This window comes from Gopherus evgoodei, chromosome 4, assembly GCF_007399415.2.
Source record: "Gopherus evgoodei ecotype Sinaloan lineage chromosome 4, rGopEvg1_v1.p, whole genome shotgun sequence".
Classification (NCBI taxonomy): domain Eukaryota; kingdom Metazoa; phylum Chordata; order Testudines; family Testudinidae; genus Gopherus; species Gopherus evgoodei.
Window position 1 is genome coordinate 118,724,475 of NC_044325.1, and position 22,101 is coordinate 118,746,575.

The window sequence follows — 22,101 nt, forward strand, 5'->3', positions numbered from 1 at the left end:
AATACATACATATGGCCAGGATTCTGTGAACAGCTGCATTCCTTGAACTCCCACTGAAGTCAATGGAAATTAAGAGTACGCAACATCTTATGAGATGAGGCTCATAAAAATAATTGCAAACAACCAAACATTTTTCATAAAAACAATAGCAAAGTATATTCCCGCTTTGGTTCCATAAAACAACCCTTCTGCAAAAATCAGAGAAAATCCAAATATAATACTGTATTTTATACTGTAGATAGATAGATAGATGATATTTTATGACTTGGTTCCAAAGAGTACTATGACGTTTAATATGGTGAAATAATATAAAGGAGTTCAACTGAGAAAAAAAATATTTCTGAAACCCAGGCTTTTATATTCCGAACATTCAAAAGTAAAATACTTCCTTGTTTCTGTATATTTTGAAACTATTTAAACATGATCTTTTTTTCAGTTTATAGAGTACTTAAAACTGTATCCATGACCAATCTATAATTAAAATCACATATTGTAATAAAAATTTGAGAGATCAGTTTGTTAACTTAAGGTACAGTCACGCTATAATTGGAGATGTGATTGCAGCTTGTGTAGGCATACCCACATTTAATCTAACACGGCTAGAAATAGCATCGAAGATGCAGCAGCATGAACCCAGGCACAAGGTGTACTAACCTGCTCAGACCCTTGAGTACATATTCACATAAATAGCCTGTGCAGAGGTGCAGCTTGTGTATCCCTTCACAAGCTGCAATCTTATCTCTGCTTGAAGTGTAGACATGTCCTAGTAGCTGGCTATATTACAGCCTGTGTGGAAGCTCAAGTACTGACAATACCAAAGAGTCTGTGCTCTCCATCTCCAAACGTGGGTGAGAAACATTTAAAACAAAGAAAGTATGATTTAGGGCTGTCAATCGCAGTTAATACACATGATTAACTTTAAAAAATGAATCAAGATTAATTGAAGTTTTACTCGCACTGTAAAACAACAGAATACAAATTGAAATTTATTAAATAGTTTGGATGTTTTTCTACATTTTCATATACACTTCTACCTCGATATAATGTGACCCGATATAACATGAATTCGGATATAACGTGGTAAAGCAGTATTCCAGGGGGTGGGAGGGATGGGGAGGGCTGCGCCTGCCGGTGGATCAAAGCAAGTTCAATATAATGCTGTTTCACCTATAACATGGTAAGATTTTTTGGCTCTCAAGGACAGCATTATATCGAGGTACAGGTGTACATTGTATTCTGCATTGTAACTGAAATCAAAATGTATATTTTTATTACAAATATTTGCATTGTAAAAATGATAAACAAAAGAAATAGTATTTTTAAGTTCACCTCATACAAGTACTGTATTGCAATTTCATTGTTGTAAAAGTGCAACTTACACATGTAGATTTTTTTTGTTACATAACTGCACTCAAAAACAAAACAATGTAAAACTTCAGAGCCTAAAAGTCCACTCAGTCCTACTTCTTGTTCAGCCAATTGCTACAACAAACAAGTTTGCTTACATTTACAGGAGATAATGCTGCCCTCTTCTTATTTACAATGTCACCTGAATGTGAGAACAGGCATTTGCATGGAACTTTTTGTAGCCAGCATTGCAGGGTAGTTATATGGCAGATATGCTAAACATTCATATGCCCCTTCATGCTTCGGCCACCATTCCAGAAGCTGTGCTTCCATGCTGATGACGCTCATTAAAAAAATAATGCATTAGTTAAATTTGTGACTGAACTCCTTAGGGGAGAATTCTAAGTCCCCTGCTCTGTTTTACATGCATTCTGCCATATATTTCATGTTATAGCAGTCTCAGATGTCAAGTGAGGAATGAATCTTGTTATGTGCACCAATATGGAGGTGATTTGTGACACATCACCTCCATATCGATGAACATAACAAAATTCATGTGATGGGGGTGGGGCTGAGGGGTTTGGAGTGTGGGAGGGGATTCAGGGCTAGGGCAGAGGGCTGGAGTGCAGACTCTGGCTAGGGGTGTGGGCTCTGGGGTGGGACCGAGGATGAGGGGGTTCAGGGCTGAGGCAGAGATTTGGTGTGCAGGGGGCTGCGGGCTCTGGCTAGGGTTGCGGATTCTGGGGTGGGGCTGGATATGAGGGGTTTGGGGTGCAGGCTGCCCCAGGGCTACAGAGGAGAAAGAGGACTCCCCCTGGCTCTCTTTCCCTGCAGCAGCACCTGGGCTTGGGGGGAGAAGCGCCTGTCCCCGCCACGGCAGCTCCAGCGCTGGTGCTGTGGGATAGGCACCTCTCCCCTGTCCGTGGCAAGTCCGGGCTGGGACTGGGTTGGGGCCGGGGGAGAGGGGGCCTCTCCTCTGGCCATGGCAGGTCTGGGGATGGGATGGATTAGGGCCATGGGATAGGCGCCTCTCCCACTGCCGCAGCAGGTCCAGACAGGGGTTGGGTTGGGGGTGGGGTGCCTCTCCTGCGGCTGCGGCAGGTCTGGGCTGGGCCATGGGATAGGCGCCTCTCCCCTAGCTGCAGCAGATCCAGGCAGGGGCTGGGTTAGGGCCAGGGGAGGGACACCTCTCCTTTTGCTGCAGCAGGTCTGGGGTGAGGTTGAGTTGGGGCTGTGGGATGGGCGCCTCTCCCCCGGGGTGCTGCAGGTCCAGGTAGGGGCTAGGTCAGGGCTAGAGGAGGGGCACCTCTCTCCTGGGCACGGCAGGTCCAGGCCCAGGCTGGGACCGGGGGGAGGGATGCCTCTCTCCCCGGCCGTGGCAGGTGCGGGGCTGGGCTGGGGCTAGCAGGGAGAGTTGCCTCTTCCCCCTTCGGCAGATCCAGGGCTGGGGGTGAGGCATCTCTCTCTGCTGCAGCCCTGAGGGCCTGTGCACTGCTTAATAGGCTGCTGCACCACTTGTTACCTGGCAGCTCTATGTTCTTGGGGAATCAGGGTGCAGTGTCCAGCTTGTCTGACTCATGACTTTCCCCTCCAAACATTCATATGCCCCTTTCATTTTTGAACCAAAACCGATCAGGAGAAAGATTTACAAAAAGTGAAAAGGCAGTGGGAGACACACCTAAACCCCTGGGATAAGGGTGACAGGATTAAGGAAACTCCCCTAGCCCCATTTGCATTGAAGATGAGACAAGGAGACATCTCCATTAGCATACAGCTTAGAGAACAGAGATTTCATGGTAAGAACCGCCCTGAACTCTGGGACCAGAAAAGCAGGGAAGTGCTGCCTGATGGGGAATCTCTGCTCCAGATGTTAATGAACCCATGCCTGCACGCACCCAGCTCAATAGTGAGCACACCAATTCTAGTAATAATTGGTATTCAAAATAGTGAAGCTCCCTAACTGCATTGTGAGCTCCCTCCAAGGAACACTGCCCATAGCCAGAAATGATCAGCTCCCATTGTCTAGCCTGAACAAAACAACTTTGGTATATTCTCTTATGCCATCAGTTTACACTAAACAAATCTAGTGCTCTCCCTTGAGCCACTGTTGTTTCTGTACAAAAAACCCTACCCATGCTCAAGTAAGTGTTCTGACGCTTGGATCCAAAATCTGCATCAGTTCCACTGGGACTTCATCTTCCCTTGACTGATCATACCGGGGGCTCTGCCTGTCTCCAGCACTCTGGACTCTCAGCTACCACCACTACCTGGGATCCCCAGTCGATTCATGCTTCACGGAGTGGTGGGAACCCAGCTCTCTTTCTCAGTGTAGCTTTCTGACCCTGACTTGTGTGATCAGTTATCTGACTTTTACAATCAAATTTAAGTTAGATTTAATATTATAACTGTTCTGTTTGTTTGGCTCCCCTATGGTTATTACCTGGCAATAAAAAACTTCCATGATTAAGCTGGTTGCTTCTCTATCTCTCCCTCCTCAGGGATGGTTTTTTGGTTTTCTCATTCGCTCTGCAGCAATGCTCCTCGTACCTAAGCTAAAAGATCCCTGCAGAGCCCTCAAATCCTGTGAGGTTTGCTCATGAAGTGGGTTACTACCAGAACAATTATAATGTGAAAGTGGGTGTAGAGACATGCTGAACCTGAGACATATGAGGGTGACAGCTGTGAGGTGCTGTTCGACCCAGCCTGCTGAGTCCAATGACATATAAGGGGTCAGCTTGGGAGTGCTGATTAACCCGGTCCTCTCAGATGCACTCTGTTAGGCCTGGGCTACAAGGGGGGGGGGGAGTGGATCAATCTAAGATACAGAACTTCAGCTATGAGAATAGCATAGCTGAAGTCGACATATCTTAGATCGAATTAAAATTACTTACGTCAGGTCCTCACGGTGCTGGATGGATGGCCAGAGCTCCCCCGTCAACTTTGCTTTCGCCTTTCACACTGCTGGAGTTCAGCAGTCGATGGGAGACTGATCGGGGATCGATTTATCACGTCTACACTACATGTAATAAATCGATCCCCGATAGATTGATCGCTACCTGCCGATCCGGCGGGTAGTGTAGACTTACCCTTAACGTGTGTGTGTGCATGTTCGTCTGATTCTGGGACTGGACGAACCCAACCCTGGGGAACCTAGGTCCTGCAGGATATCTCCATTGGGAGGGAACTTGCAGCAGGGAGAAATACAGCTCCGTATGAAAACACAAGTGACACAAGCAGTACATTGATAGAAGTACAGAACCCCTCTCCCACCTCAGAAGAGTAACCCTAATAAATGAGCATACTGCAAAGTAACGAGCAAAGCTGGTAACATGCTGCACGGCCACACAGCTCAGCGGGAACTTAGATGATGATCCAGCACATGTTGTTCATTTTAAGAACACTTTTATTGCAGATCTCACAAAACGCAAAGAAGGTACCAATGTGAGATTTCTAAAGATAGTTAGAGCACTCGACCTAAGGTTTAAGAATCTGAAGTGCCTTCCAAAATCTGAGAGGGATGAGGCGTGGAGCATGCTTTCAGAAGTCTTAAAAGAGCAACACTCTGATGCGGAAACTACAGAACCTGAACCACCAAAAAAGAAAATCAATCTTCTGCTGGTGGCATCTGACTCAGATAATGAAAATGAACGTGCATTGGTCTGCATTGCTTTGGACTGTTATCGAGCTGAACCTGCCATCAGCATGGACGCATGTCCTTGGAATGGTGGTTGAAGCATGAAGGCAGATATGACTCTTTAGCACATCTAGCAAGTAAATATCTTGTATTCTGTGTAGTAATTGAAATCAATATATTTGAAAATGTGGAAAACATCCAAAATATTTAAATAAATGGTATTCTATTATTGTTTAACAGTGTGATTAATTGCAATTAATTTTTAATTGCACAATTAATCGTGATTAATTTTTTTAATTGTTTGACAGCCCTAGTATGCAATGATAATTCATCATTTATTTATCAATCTGATAACCTAGAATGGTGTGTAGGAAAAAGTAAATTCAGTACAATACAACAAAACCTACTTTAGGTCACAATGTCCTTCTGAATTTTTGACTGAGACTAGAGATTTATCATAAAAGCCATTGACTACAATATGAAGAATAATAACCAATGCAAAGTGAAGGATGAAGATGTCTAAGTAAGATTACAGTTAGTTCCCCAAATTGACTGGTAGCGATCAATTTTTTACTGGCTTTATTCAATTTAGATATTATCATGATCCAATTTCTGGAGAAAGCTTTGACAAGTGCATTTTTCTTTTTCTAAAGTTGATGGGGTTTTTTTTTTTTTTTGGTATTTGAAAGGAATTTTAAATAATACACATTTATTTTTCTCCCAGTTATCCTTAAGTATGACAGTGATCTTATAATGCACATACAATCTGACTTTACCTTACTGTTGAGTATTTCCATTTTTAACATCACTGCTATACAAGAGATATTTGGAAGAAAGACTTATTTGGAGCACTTGTTCTCAACAGATCAGATGTTATTCCCATTTGGAACACGATCTTATATAAAGATTGGGAAGACCTGCTCTTCGGTAAGGCCAATAATGTTATTTTCTGTCAAGAAAGTCCAAACTAGTAGCAACAAATAGGGTCCATGCCCTAAAAGAACTATGAAAAGAATTCTATGTGAACAACAATGGCTTGCAATGAGCAAAACTTGTAGGCTCTAAATCATTTAAACTGTTATAAACTTATCATTTTAAGAATTCTCCATCAAATCTTACCTCCCACACCCTGCCTTTTACTTGTTTAGTATTGTCTGTTCCATTTCCTAACCCTACCCTTGGGGAAAAAATTACCTGGGTTTGCTCTATTTTATTTTTATTTGTTGTCTCTCTTTTCCCCTTTTATACAGACTATCCTCAAACCACCTCTTTACCTAACATCATTATCTAACATTATAATAGCTCCTTTTATCAGCACAATATAAAACTATCACTACAGCTCCTTCAGATGATGTCCCCCCCCCCCACAAACTTCCACACACATGTGCTGTCCAGAGGATAGGGCTGGGACTCAGATAAAATTCCACTGATCAGTTATGGGGCATATCTTTTCATACTACTGCTGTCAAGGGCCTGAAAATGCTGTCAAGAGTCTACCCAATTACTTAACCCTCTTTTCCACATCACGAATACCTATTAGTTAATTCCCCAATTCCACAAAACAACTCATGTTGTCCATGACATCATTGTGGCTCCTGAGGTTATAACAGCTAATTACCCTCAACACTGCTGCTGCAGATCTTTGCTTACTAGAAGATTAATAAAATATATTTAGACAGAAGAGCTTGGTAACTAGCCACTCTCATCTGAAGAGCGGCAGTAGAATAATCCTTTTGGTCATGGAAGTCTAGTCTCTAAAATTCCTTATCCTTTGGAGAAGCTTTAGGATAGGATTGATGAGACTGCTTGTTAGTGGGTATGACCACCAAGGAATCTGGAACTGGGTAGGATAGCTGAGATCTTGATGAGGGACTTGATATTGTCTGTCCCCTCACTTGGCTGTAGGAAGTAAAGGGCCAGGATCTCCCTGAGGGTTTCACTGGTTCTAGTAAACCTTTGTTGATAGGAAGGGCAACCTTTCCCAGGGCAGGAGTCTGTAAAATATCAAAGAAGGTGTGCAGGTTTCCTTGCATAATTTCTGCCTGTATTCCTAGGGAAGAAGGTACCCTCCTCATAGAGTCCTGAAAGAGCTTGAAGTCCTCTGAAAGTGCGGGAGGGGGAAAATGCTGATTCTGGAGTGACCGCTATATCTGAAGATGATGATGAATAGAGATGGGGGAGACATCTATGGGTTCTCCATCAATTCTCTGTCCTCCAGAGGATCCAATACAATGGGTGCAGAGATGGCAGCAGGATCCTGGAACGATATTTACTACACTGGGGGAGGAGGAGAATTTTCTCTAGAGTGTGACTATGATGGAGGTCTAGAGTCTCTCAGAACAACCCAATACCAGTAAGGCCATGGAGGATACTACATAGTCTGACCATCATGGTAGGGAACACCACACTGGGGCTTCCCTCTAGGAAAACCAGTCCTGTTTTTTTAAGGTCCCGAACCCCTGGTACAAAACTATAACGTGGTCTAAAGATCCTGAAGGTGATATAGGCTCCTTATTTCAGAGTCAAAGAATAAATGTAGGTTTCTCAGAAATAGGGGGCGCAGTGTCCATTGGGTTTCCAGGTGGTCTGGAAGCTACACTTGACTCCAATCAAACAGAGGGTGGGGTGGTCAGAACATCAATTATGTGATTGGTGCTGGAGGTGCTGACATAATTGGATCAGAGAAGATTGAGCTGTTTGTGAAGGACAACAATACACTGGAACAGGTATGTGTATTGGTGCCGACAGGACCGACAGAGCCAAGGCAGTCTGGATCAGGTAGAAAGTGGAAGGAGGACCTTGTAAGAGTGAAGACATTGGTTTTGACAACCCCCAGGAGCCTGAGTTAACTATACTGCCTCAGATGGAAATGGTGAGTATTTTGATTTGTGATGGCTCGAACAAGTACCAGAGAACCTTACTAGAAGACTTTCTAGGAGAAATCCGAGACTTTGTGTGCTTGTCAGCATTGGAATGCCTGGAGAACTTCAAAGAGGTTGATAATGAAGAGTGACATTTCTCTCCATAATTATGCCTTGAATCAGAAGCACTGGAGGAGCTCTCCTCATTGATTCCAAGTCCTCTGCCTTGGGTCGGGGCTTGATTCCAATGAGGGACAAATTGCCTCTTTCATAAGGTGAACTTTGATGCAGAAATCCCTTTGTTTTTAGTTCTGGTAGGGAAGGAGTTACAAATATGGCATCTGTCCCTCACACGGCCCTCACCAGACAAATCAAGTTGCTCTTGTGGCTATCTGTAACAGGATAACTGCCCTGTACGTGGCACACTGCTTAAACCTGGCTATTTTTTCATAATAAAATCCTCCAGGTAACTACTAAAAGTATAACTAATTAGCTTACTGACTACTACTAAATACAACTATAACTATATATACAAAAAATTTTAAGATGCTGACTAACCGAAGCAAATGCTACGGGGCACTCCAACTCAGGGCACAGACGGTGAGAAGAAACTAAAAGGAGGCAACAAATGCACTTCTTTTATGCCCACACCTGAGAGCATAAGGAAAGCAGGAGTGCATAAGCTGCCTAATGGTACTGCCGGCAAAAGTCTCTGACTCGAGTGCATTGGGCACACATATGCCTACAATGGAATATATATGTGCACAATCACATGAAGGCAAAATATCTCAATGTACACTGTTCAAAACCCATTTGTCTGTGGTGACTGAAAAGGGTAGCAGAAAAGGGCTAAGCAATTCCCCAAAAGGGGGAATGAGAGTCTGGGGTCAGTTTCAACCTCTCAAAGGTCCTGTCAAAAGGGATGATTCTAGGAAGCAACAGCTACGTGAAGTCAGATGGGGCTGCAGGTTATCTGCTGCCTCTGGAACCACTGTCTCTTTCTGGGATGCTCAAAAGGCCATTGGTGGATGAAGAGTTAATTGTTGTGGTACATAGGCGGTTTCATGTGCTTCCTTTTAGGGGTCAGTGTGTAGATCCCAAGAGAATGCAGGGTAGCTCATGAATCTTCAAAGTATGAAAGGTCTCTCAGACTTCAAGCAGACCAGCTCTGCCCCTTCAAAAGGGAAGTCTTTCCACTGGCACTAACATCTCATGGGGAAAGTCTGACCCCCTGAAACAACGAGTGTCTTATTATGACTGCTGTTGCCATCAATTTGGTCTGCTGCATTAGAACTGCCTGGAGTCTTGCTTTAGCCACCTTTAGAACAAAGACCCAGGCTCTTCTTTCAAGTCTCTCAGGAGCCTTGTCCACAAAGACTAGATTTTCTTGTAGCTCCTGAAAATCATTTTGGGCTGTCAAGGCCTGGTAATTGGTGACCCTGAATTGTAGGCTTGCCGATGAGTAAATTTTTCAACCAAATAAATTAGTCTCTTTAAATCTCTGTACCATGATGCTTATGTATTCTGGCAGGATTTCTTATTGGCTGCCATGTGGCCCAATGTGGTGCTGCAGATGTGCCCTACCTTAATTTTTCCCTGGATGGAGTGGAAATAAGTTAATTTATACAGCCTGAGGAAGAAGGGGGAGAAGCCCACCCATGCTAACAAAACAGCATGTCCTCTTTGAGAAAGACTTCAGTAAATTTAAATTAGCAGTTCATAAAGTTCCTCACCTCAGAACCCTGGTTGAGCTCCCAACTTAAAGTTCACAAACAAGCCTCTGGTTAAGCTGTTCCTCTTTTAGCCTGAGGGAAAACAACCACCCACAGTCAGCCTGCATCGCTTCAACTTTCTTCTCTCTGCTCAGTTTCCTCTTCCTGTTTATATTGCCCAGCCCTAAAGTGAGACATGGTCTTCTTGGTTACCTCCCTGCTATCCCAGGTGTAGGTTCCAGACTGTTCCTTAAAGAGGTAGTACACTCCTTCAAACTACCATCACCGTGAATGAGAAGGGCACCAGATGGTATAGAAGAATTCAGCCCTTTTAGGTGGAACTTGGTATTTTGTCCACTTTATGGGACGTTGGGGTCATTATGGCTGGTGTTTACCACATCTCTTTTGCTGGATCCATAATCACTTCATTCACTGGTAAGGCAATCTTTCCCCGTGAGAAAGACTGGAGTATGTCCAGTAAACCAAGGCACAACATGAGATTAAATTAGCTAGGGAACATAACGGGCAACAAGAAAACATTTTACAAATACATTAGGAGCAAGAGAAAGACCATGGACAGAGTAGACCCATTACTCAAATGAGAAGGGAAACACAAATAACAAAAAATGCAGCAATGGCTGAAGTGGTAAATGCCTTATTTGTTTCAGTTTTCACCAAAAAGGTTAGCAGTGACTGAACAACACACTGAACATCAGTGTAAATGTGGTAGGGTCTGAGGCTAAACTAGGGAAAAAACAAGTTAAGAATTACTTAGGCCAGGTCTACACTACAGACCTATATCGGAATAACTATATTGCTCGAGGGTGTGTGTGTGTGTGTGGGGGGGGGGGTTACACTATGGGATTATTCCGATTTACATAACCCGGTTTTGTAAAACAGATTGTATAAGTCAAGTGCACGCGGCCACACTAAGCACATTAATTCGGTGGTGTGCATCCATGGTCCGAGGCTAGCGTCGATTTCTGGAGCGTTGCTCTGTGGGTAGCTATTCCGTAGCTATCCCATAGTCCCCGCAGTCTCCCCCACCCCTTGGAATTCTGGGTTGAGATCCCAGTGCCTGATGGGGCAAAAACCATTGTCGCGGGTGGTTCTGGGTAAATGTCGTCAGTCATTCTTCCTCCGGGAAAGCAATGGCAGACAATCATTTAGCGCCCTTTTTCCCTGAATTGCCCTGGCAGACGCCATAGCACAGCAACCATGGAGCCTGTCAGCTTTTTACTGTCACCGTATGTGTACTGGATGTCGCTCACAGAGGCGATACTGCAGCGCTACACCAGCAGGATTCATTTGCCTTTGCATGACAGCAGAGATGGTATCAGTTTGTTCTGTACCATCTGCTGTGCCATTGTAATTGGCAATGAGATGATGGTTATCTGTTGTTCTGTACCGTCTACTGTTGTCATGGGTGCCCCTGGGCTGAGGTCGGCTGGGGGTACAAAGACAAAAATAGGAATGATTCTCATGAGTCAATCTCTCCTTTATGGTATCTAAAAATAGAGTCTTCCTGCCTAGAATATGGGGCAAGTGTACTAGAGAAATAGTGTATCAGAGAACCAGAGAGCACAGGCCGCTCTGTGTCAGATCCTGCAGAAATGATGAGCTGCATGCTATTCTAGGGGGTGTCCCTGCAACAACCTCACCCGTTGCTTCCCTCCTCCTCAAACCTTCATGGGCTACCGTGGCAGTGTCCCCCCCATTTGTGTGATGAAGTAATAAGAATGCAGGAATAAGAAACACTGACTTCTTAGTGAGATAAAATGAGGAGGAGGCAGCCTCCAGCTGCTATGATAATCCAGGCAGGACATTAAGCGGTGTGCAGGAGAGGAGCCCAGCATCCCGCTGCTGTGATAGTCCAGGCAGTACAGAATCTTTCTTTACACATGAAAGGAGGGGGCTGATGGAGCTCAGCCCCATTGCTATGATGAGGACATGTTACCAGCCATTCTGTACCATCTACTGGGAATGACTGGGAATCATTCCTATTTTTACCCAGGTGCCCCCGGCCGGCCTCACCTGAGGCCAGCCAGGAGCACTCACAGGCTCATGACAAGGACAGCTATCAGTCCTTCTGCACTGTACTGTTTGCCACTGGGGAGAGGTGGAGAGAAGATGCTACTGTTTACTGCTGCAGCACCGTGTCTACCAGCAGCATGCAGTATACATAGGGTGACATAAAAAAAGTCAAGAAACGATTTTTTCCCCTTTTCTATCATGGATGGGGTGGTAAATTGACGAGATAGACCCTGAACCACCCTGGACAATGTGTTTGACCCTACAGGCATTGGGAGCTCAGCCAAGAATGCAAATGATTTTCGGAGACTGGGGGGACTGTGGGATAGCTGGAGTCCTCAGTACCCCCTCCCTCCCTCCATGAGCATCCATTTGATTCTTTGGCTTTCCGTTACACATGTTAGGCAGCACTGTGCTGTGGACTCTGTATCATAGCCTCAAGATATTTTTCAAATGCTTTGGCATTTTGTCTTCTGTAACGGAGCTCTGATAGAACAGATTTCTCTCCCCATACAGCGATCAGATCCAGTATCTCCCGTACGGTCCATGCTGGAGCTCTTTTTGGATTTGGGACTGCACCGCCACCCGTGCTGATCAGAGCTCCATGCTGGGCAAACAGGAAATGAAATTCAAAAGTTCACGGGGCTTTTCCTGTCTACTTGGCCATTGCATCCGAGTTCAGATTGCTGTCCAGAGCGGTCACGTGGAGCACTGTGGGATACCGCCCAGAGGCCAATACCATCGATTTGCCGCCACATTAACCCTAATCCGATATGGTAATACCGATTTTAGCGCTTCTCCTCTCGTTGGGGAGGAGTACAGAACCGATTAAAGAGCCCTTTATATCGATATAAAGGGCTTCGTTGTGTGGACAGGTACAGCGTTAAAATTCAGTTTAATGCTGATAAAATTGGTTTAAATGCGTAGTGTAGACCAGGCCTGTGAAAAATCAACATCTCTGAGCAACATAGTTATACAGACTTAACTGTCCAGGTAGATTGTGCTATGTCGATGGGAGAGCGTCTCCTGTTGACTTAGTTACTGCCTCTCAGGGAAGTTGATTAGTAGTAATGTCTTCACTAAAATACTACAGTGGAGCAGCTGCACTGGTGCAGCTGCTCCACTGTAGTTGTACTTGAAGACAAGACCTTAGACAAGTTAGATACCTTCAAATTGGCAGGGCCTGACAAAATACATCCTAAAATACTCAGAGAACTGTCTGAAAAGATTTCTGAGCCATTAGTGATTATCTTTGAGAACTCATGGAGAATGGGAGAGATTTAGTTGGAGTTGGTACTGCTTTGAGCAGGGGGTTGAACTAGATGACCTCCTGAGGTTTCTTCCAACTCTAATCTTCTATGATTCTATCCCAGAGGACTGGAAAGGGCAAATATAGTACCTATCTATCTATAAAATGGAGAAAGGACAACCCAGGGAATTACAGACCCATCAGCTTAACTTCAGTACCCAGAAACATAATGAAGTAACTAATCAAATTGTAAGGACCTACAGTATAATAAGGTGATAAGTAACAATCAACATGGATTTGTCAAGAACAAATTATGTCAAACCAACCTAATATTCTTCTTTGACAGGGTAACAAGCCTTCTGGATAGGGGAGAAGCAGTAGATGTGATATATCTAAAATTTAGTAAGGTTTTTTATACTATTTCACTGTGATAAATGGGGATTTTCCCTTGTGTTGTACGTGAGTTTCACTGTTTTGCATGAATACTGTGTATGTCTCCGTTTCCCTATGTGCTGCACCAATACCTCAGTGGTGGGAATAGTGGTGTGTGACTTTGGCTGAGACCTCTGGGGGCAGGTGAGGCTGCTCCATTTGCCTGCACCTGTGCTATGACTGGTGCTCTTCGTAACCTGAGACCCAGAAGGGGGATGCAACCAGGTGACGACCAGGTGACTCTTTGCCCGGGAAGTGAAACAAAGACAAGGAGGAGGAGCAACGGGGATATCTGAGGTCGAGTCGCTGGAAGCTGGCAGTCTGCTTGGAGGGACTGGAAGAGGGGGAGTCCTGGGCTTCTGGCCCAGCACTCTCCAAGATAGATTTGGCTGAAAGTCACTGCTTTCTGTGCTAACAAGCTCTGTTCTATGCTGTGTTCCTGTCTACTAATAAACTGTTCTGTTCTAAATGCTGGCTGAGAATCACTGCTGACTGCAGAGCTGGGGTGCAGAGCCCTCTGGCTTCCCCAGGAGCCCTGCCAGGCGGACTTGCTGTGGGAAGGCACTCGAGTGCAAGGGGATGCTAAATGATTCGAGGTCCCTTTGAGTCCTACATTTCTATGATTGTAAAACTAAAGAGCAACTGCACTGATCATTACACTAATAAAATCTAAAATATTTCCTATGAGATTCCTTTATTAGGTTGAGAGGAAAGGTATCCTGAAAGTGAATCCTGAGGAAGCTTATAGGCTTGATATCGAAGGGTCACCATATAGGAATAACTTTTATTAATGTATTGTTTAAGGAACCTGCTGAGACTTCTTAGATCAGGGATGTGCAAACTTTTTGGCGCGAGGGCCACATCTCGGTATAGAAATTGTATGGCGAGCCATGAATGCTCACAAAACTGGGTTGGGGTGTGGGAGGGGGTGAGGGTTCTGGTTGGAGGTGCGGGTTCTGAGGTGGGACCAGAAATGAGTTCAGGGTGCTGGAGGGTGCTCTGAGCTGGGGGGTAGAGTGTGGGGTAGGGGGATGAGGGCTCCGGCTGGAAGGTGCAGATTCTGGGGTTGTAGGAGGGTGCTCTTGGCTGGGACCCAGGGATCAGAGGGTGGGAGGGGGATCAGGGCTGGGGTAGGGGGTGCGGGAATGGTGGGGTGAGGGCTCTGGCTGGGGGTGCAGGCTTTGGTGGTGGGGCTGGTGATGAGGGATTGGGATGCAAGGAGATTTGGAGGGTGGGAGGGAGATCAGGGTTGGGCAGGGAGTTGGGGAGGTGGCTCGGGGGTGCAGGCTTGGGCAGTGCTTACCTCAAGCAGCTCCTGGAAGCAGCGGCATGACCTCTCTCTGGCTCCTACATGGAAGGCACGGCCAGGTGGTTCTGCTGTGAGCTGCCCATCCTCAGGCACCACCCCTGCAGCTTCCATTGGCTGTCAGTCCAGCCAATGGGAGCTGTGGCGGTGGCACTTGGGGTGGGGGCAGCCGTGCAGACTCGAGCCCTCTGGCTGCCTCTAAGCGTAGGAGCCAGAGAGGGAAGATGCCGCTGCTTCCAGGAGCCATGCAGAGCAGCCCCTGACACTGTTGTCTGGCTGGAGCACCAGAAGTGGGGCAAGTTCCAGACCCCACTCCCCAACGAGGAGCTCGAGGGCCAGATTAAAATGGCTGGTGGCCAGATCCGGCCCATGGGCTGTAGTTTGCCCCCCCGTCTTAGGATCAAGTATCTGCAAAAGTCCCCAACATTTCTTTGCATGAGCAAATACCTAGGACAAAACTCCCTGATCTTATGAGAGGATGGAACATGTTCTTTTATTTGCAAACCTTGTGAAGGCAACTTCTGCCTCAGTAAATTCTCATGAGAAGATTCCCTGAAAAAGGAAGTGGAGATGACAGGATATCATAAGGACATACTAAAGGATATAGCCCTTTTAAGGACACACTGTTATAAATTGATTAAAAAACACATTATGATTTTTAAATACACTGTTTAGAGGCTAAGGAAATTCTAGAGAGCATTTAAAGACTGCTCATTTGGTCAGATTTGAAGACCTCAGCAGTAGGGGAGCTCCTCAACCCTCAGGTGAAAAGGTGGCACAAGCTATATACCCCTTGGAAGAGTGCTCCTTTCCCAAGAACAGTTAGTACTAACTCCTAAGTAAGCAGAAAAACCCTGACTTCTGAAAGGAATAATAAACAAGACAGCAGGTGTAAATTTGTTGGCAGACGGAAAAAAATAGGAATTTAGCATGTAGAACCTATTGCATTTTTATAACTTTTCCACATCATTGAGCATGTATTGAAATGCACAGCCTCAATAAGACAAATTGCTATTAATTATTCCAGAATTCAGGTGGCGAGTACACAATTCCAAGATCTAGGAAGACAATTTAATTAAGGCAAACTTCAAAAATTTTCAGATAAGAGTTTAAAAGGATATCTCCAGCATTTTATTTCCCTTGAGGCTACCAACTGGAAATTTCACAATACATTTTGAGCAGTAAACATAAAACTTACCTTTGTCATTCCAGAAATAATTAGGTGGATTCCTTGTGGCATTTCACATTCCTCACATATAATGTCTCCATAGTCATAACAAAGGAGCCTTGCTCTTTTCTGAAAACCACAAGTCACTGTAAGCTTAAACAAAACAGTACAGAAAGTATAGCACCTACCACACTTCTGAGCATTCAATGACAAAACAACAAATATAATAGTAATGATGGATTTTTAGATTTTATTAGAATGTTTCAGAGTAGAGTTTTTTCCCCCTAAACAATCACAAAACAAACAATGTGGACCAATACTGCACTAACATTTATTGTCATTAAATTGCAACTTCCCTTCAGGAAAGTAATGACAGAGGCCAAAACATGACAAATATTGATCGTGATTATTTAAAGGAAGATGGTAGTTATATTCTAAAATAATTTTATATTAAACATAGAAACCACCAAAAAAATCAACACTTATCTTTTTAATTATGTTTTTATGTTACTAGTGGGTTATATAAGGCATAAAGAGAACACTTGAAGTGTAACAGATCTCTCATTAAGAGAACCCTATTTTCAAAGTCAAAAATCAAGTTACTTTTATATGGTTATTTTTTTACGGTCACAGGATACTCATACTAAAGTAAAAAGTACATTTTTGTTTAAAATGCATGATGGTGTTGTTATTGCCAGTTTCCAATGCAATAGCAACTTGTGCGTATTTTTCAGAGTGGAGGATTTTTTTCCAAGCAAATTAGAGATCTGAATGAGTTTATTCTGAAACCTTGAACAAATGTCACTGACAAAAAATAGCTTTGGTAGCATCTACATTCATTCCACTTTTCATTCCAAATCCTGTTCTTTATACTGAACAGACATTATTCCACTAAACTAAATTCCTGGTAAACATAGAACAAATTGTATTTGTTATAACATTTGAACATTTTGAACTTATAAATAAACGAACAAATGGTTTGCTTGATGAAATGAAAAACTGGAACACTTCAGGTGCCCTGAAAGAAATTCTTGGGACACTGGGGCTTCATGACTGTCCTGGTTAACTCAGGTGGTACGATCACCCTATCTTTTACATTTTCATCAGAGTTTATAATTTTTAGACAATCCTTATGAATGCCGAATGTGTGTTGTTGGTATGCAGGGGGGAAGGGAAATTTTGTTTGGCACTTTTCTGGCATACTTAGCTCAGAAGCAGTCGCTGTAATCTGCACTCTTTATAAGTAAAAATAAAAAAAATGTGTACCAAAAGAGACCGTCATGAAAGTTTCCATTTTAACCATGAGAAGTATCTTGTCCTGAGAGTTCTAAGCTGGGAACTGCTATATCCTTGAAAGGGTTTTAAATTGTGAGAACTCAAATATAACTAGCTTCCATCCCCTTCCTTTAATAGCAAGAGCATTACTTCCCTCTTCTTGCTCTACTATGTCTCTTCCAACTTCCTCATCCTCTCCTGACCCTACAATGAGCACTGGAAAATCCTTCCCCCTTTCCAGAAAGCCAGCCACCCCATACTGCTGACACATCTCATTGTTACCTTCGTGGATGCTGAGTACCATATCAGATTCTCCAAATCCTATGTCTTTCCTCTGTATTGGTTCTCAACACAAGGAAGAGGTGAGGCATAGGCAGAAGTGGGAAACAGGGCACAATAGGAGGGTTGACTTTGGAGAATCGCTCTGGGACAGGGGTTCAGAAAATTTTCAATGTGGACACACCTTAATAGAATGATTGTCTCATGGACACATTTCCTACTTATTCACAATCATATAAAACCCCTGTGGCAACTAAAGCATTTGTTTATATGGAAAAGTAAGCTGAAGTAAGACAGTATTTAGGTATTTTAGCTGTCTTTAATGCAATATGTGGACATTTGTAGGAGTAGCTGGAAATGAGGAGAAGCACTAACTTGTGACTTGCCAGCTTCCCACAAACGTCCAACAAATTTAAGACCTGCTGAACTAGATGAGAACATAATGCCAGTGTTCTGTGGGTTAAAATTAGAGCTGTTTATTTTCAGTGCACTTGTTCAGCAAAAAATGGTTCTTTACCTTACAGTAAATGTAATTCTTCAAGATGTGTTGCCCATGTGAATTCCATTCTTGGTGTACATGCCCTCTATGTGTGCAAGGTTGGATTCTTTTGGCCAGTAGTATTGGGCTGGGGCCATGCCTGCTAGATGTCCTTTCACCCCATACTCAAGTGCATAATGGGCCCCACTCAGTTCCTTCAACAATACAGTATACCAGAAGAGAAGGACTTTGTAGTAGTGGGGGAGGAAGAGGATGGGTTGTGGAATCCATGTGACCAACACATTTCAAAGAGCCACATTTACTATAAGGTAGGTAAACATTATTTCTTTGAGTGATTACCACAAATTGAGACAGTTTATACCAATTCAGGTAGTTCTGTTTGGAGAGAAGGTTTTCGTAGTTAGCCATGTGCATTTGAAGGCTGGCAAATGAAAATAATTTCCACTTGAAGAGATAGGTATTGTTCAGGTCTTTCTCCGTGGGTGTAGATTTGGGAGGTTCCTGCCACTTCAACTTCTCCTGGTCCATGATTATGACCCTGAAGGGTGAAGGGACTTGGTACTTTGTATCAGTTCTCTTGGAGGTGCTAGGTACTGAAGTTAGTGCTGAGAGACAGTGGTGAGCAGACTTAGTGATACCACTGGTGCTCTCTTGATAGTTGGTACTGGGCACCAGAGGAAATCTTTCTGTGCTGTTGGTGCTTTGATAGTGTAGTCCAAGATAAATGGGATGTTTGATGATTTGTGTCTTGACTTGGCATGTACCAGAGGAGGTGTCCTACGCCTCTGCTCAAGGCTGGAGCAGTGCTCCTTTCTGTCTCTATCAGAGGTAAGTGATGCCAAAATGAAGACAGATGATGGGGGCCTCTTGGTGAGTATAGCCCAAGAGCTCAGGCGGAATGTCAGCTCACCAGAGTGCTCATGGAGAGGGACTGACCGGAAGCCTGAGCTTTAGCTGTGTCCTTCCTTCCAGTGTCTGAGGAAACTTGCATTAAGTGCTCCAGGAGGAATAATTTTAGGTGGGCTTCTCTAGCTTTCTGAGTTCACTTAGAGAAGGAGCAACATATGGAATATTTCTCAGGAATTTATCCCTCTCCTAGACAAAAAAGGGGGACCAACAGGGTTTCTGTCATTAAGTGACATTTACTAAAGCTTCACAAGAGAGCAGGCTTTGAATACAGGGGATTTCAGTTCTGCCATTTTGCTAAAGCCCCTGAATGGGGAAGGAAAGGTGTGGGGTCTAGTGTAAATCTAAATATCTGACTATAATTTTTTTTGGGGGGGAACAGTCGTGCCAATGGGTAAAAACACTAATATACACTACTATCTAACTAGCAACTAACTAGCTATTCAAAAGACTAACTAATACTAATTGTAGCACACAGTACACAAAGGTGCAGATGGAGAATGCTGAGGTTCAGTTTTGCTGCCATGGGTGGTAAGAAGGAAATGAGGTACAACTGGGCTTGCTTTCCCCTTTATGTCCTTGGTTACAAAGGCACTTAGGATGCAATCGCAGCCCCAATGGACACTACTGGCCAAAATAATTTGATTTTTCAGATGGGGGTGTATGAGTACCAAGAGTGGAGTCCATGTGGCCAGTCACTCTAAGAACAATAATTATTTCTCCTATGCACCGCTGAGGATAGGCTATAATAGTTGCTTTTTCTATAGCATCAGTCTGAAAAGTTTGAATCTTCATTACAATGTATTGAATATACCTGCCTACAAGATTAATTTGAGAGATCACATTTTGAAACATACATGCAGTAAGTGTGCCTGGAAAAATGCAAGCACACCACAATTTCCTGCAATTTGGATAGACTGGATAATTGCCATAATAACAGGCAGTTCAACATACAACTACCTATTTTATAAGTTAGTTCTCATTTATATGTGCAAATACAATAGACTGGTGGTGCAAGTTCCATGCATTCATGTTTGAAAATTTTTCCCAAGAAAAGGTGAAGCAAAGCAGGACAAATGAGAGTTAGTGTGGATGTAAAAAGGGCTTAATGCCTATTGTCACCTCAGTTTCTTCCAACCACAGCAGTGAAAGAAAATGAAACTCTCCAGATCTCCTAGCAGTCTTCCTGCCATCTGATGCATAGGTTCATTGTCTGAAGTGCTTAGGGGAGGAATCAATCTCCAGTGTATCATTATTGACATAAACGTTGACTGTATAGATCATTGTTGCTACCAGGGTCCTATGGTTGCACCAGTTCTTGAACAGAGGAGGCCAAGTGGGGTGACTATGGAAAGGTTGTAGTTTGTTGGGTATGATTATACTGTCTGTATGTGTGTATTATTTTTGTATTTGAAGTTATGAATATTGGCTATGTCCTTGTTTGATTCTAAGTAGACTCAGTGAAGCATTTGGTCAGCTTCTTGAGAAAAGCTTATTCTCAGTAAGTGTCCAATCAAGAAACACTTAACTGGCAATGGACTTTGGGAGACATCAGTCCACATCTGAGCTTTCCTGGGAATGTTCAAACTAACATGTAAACAATGGCGTCGGCCTGCAAGAAGCTGAATCATCCATAGACATGTGACTTGCCCAGGCGGCTACAGACTCCATCTTGTTGTTGTGATTTTTCACAAGAGAACAAAGGGGTTTCCGCCCACTTGAGAGAGAATATAAAAGGCCCAGCTGGCTCAGACAATAGCCTCTCCACCACAAAGAGATGCTTGAAAGAAACTGGAACAAAGGATAGTGACTACGGGGGTGTGAGTGATTGCTGGACCCAGACTAGGAAGGAATCTAGTCTGTGAAAGAAGCTTATTGGATCATCTCTGAGGGTGAGATTTACCTACATTTAGTTTCCTACTGTATTAGGTTTAGACTTGCGTGTTTTAGTTTTATTTTGCTTCGTAATTTACTTTGTTCTGTCTGTTATTACTTGGAACCACTTAAATCCTACTTTTTATATTTAATAAAATCACTTTTTGCTTATTAATTACCCCAGAACAAGTAATTAATATCTGGGAGAGAAAACAGCTGTGCATATCTCTCTATAAGTGTTACAGAAAGTGAACAATTTATGAGTTTACCATGTATAAGCTTTATACAGAGTAAAACTGATTTATTTGGGGTTTGGATCCCATTGGGAACTGGGTATCTGGGTGCTAGAGACAGGAGCACTTTCTAGGCCATCTTCAGTTAAGTCTGGAGCTTTTGGAGGATGTGGTTCAGATCTGGGTCTGTGTTTGTAGCAGGCTAGCATGTCTGGCTCAACAAGACAGGGTACTGAAGTCCCAAGCTGCCAGAGAAAATGGACTTAGAGGTAGACTCAGCGCACCAAGTGGCAGTCCTAACGGGGTTTCTGTGACCGAATCTGTCATACCCGGCACATTGTGCTACCTGTAGAATTCACTTCTCAGGCCCGCAAAGAGACAAAAAATTGACTTCAGGTCCTTCTATTACAAGAGGTCTTGTCAGTTAAGCCTCTTTGATCTGATAGTTCTAAAGGATGCTGCTGCACTTGTCAGTGCAAGTTCAAAGAGTGGGGATATGCAGAAGACACTCAAAGAACATTTTTGTAACTTTTTTTTACACTAAAACTGAGGCAGGAGTGCAGGGTCACTCCTTACAAAGTAGAGATATTGGCTCTCCCTATGCCAAACCTTCACCTAATATTATTACATAGCACCAGTTTCCCTAACATCCGCCTTCGACACCACCAGTACCAGAAAGGAGCACCATGCAGAGCCAGAGGAAAAGGGAAGCAGCCATATCTTTGGAGAGGCAGTGAGAAGGGATGTGAAGGGACTGGGAAAGGTCAGCAGGGATGTATGTCAAATTGGAGGGGAAGTGGTGCTGTGCTAGGCATGGGAGGAGCCACACATATGCCCCATATGATGTCCCCATGTTTCACAGAAGGTGTTCAACTTTCCCAACAGAGGCTAAAACAAAGGAACTAATATGTGACTATGGAACTTTTAAGAGCAGTGACAGCAGGAGACAATCTAGTTGCCACGTCTCCTGACACAAGTAGATAGTTCTTCTCATGCCACTGACTCATTTCAACCAATAGAACTGCAGCATGTGAAATGGTCAAAGAGGGAGTGTTATGAGGCCTCAAAGGGACCTAGACAAATTAGAGGATTGGGCCAAAAGAAATCTGATGAGGTTTAACAAGGACAAGTGCAGAGTCCTGCACTTAGGACAGAAGAATCCCATGTACTGCTACAGATTATGGACCTAATGGCTAGGCAGTAGTTCTGCAGAAAAAGACCTAGGGGTTACAGTGGATGAGAAGCTGGATATGAGTCAACAGTGGGACCTGGTTGCCAAGAAGGCTAACGGCAT

The 22,101-nt window shown here is 43.7% G+C and overlaps 1 protein-coding gene across 1 annotated transcript in view; it reads right to left on the reverse strand.

The window, feature by feature from the left end:
* LOC115651191 (sodium/hydrogen exchanger 10-like) overlaps positions 1–22,101 on the reverse strand; it is a 354,344-nt gene that overhangs the window by 86,161 nt on the left and 246,082 nt on the right. The window contains 1 exon segment of the mRNA XM_030562150.1: positions 15,771–15,869. Within this exon segment, the coding sequence (XP_030418010.1) occupies positions 15,771–15,869 (99 nt within the window).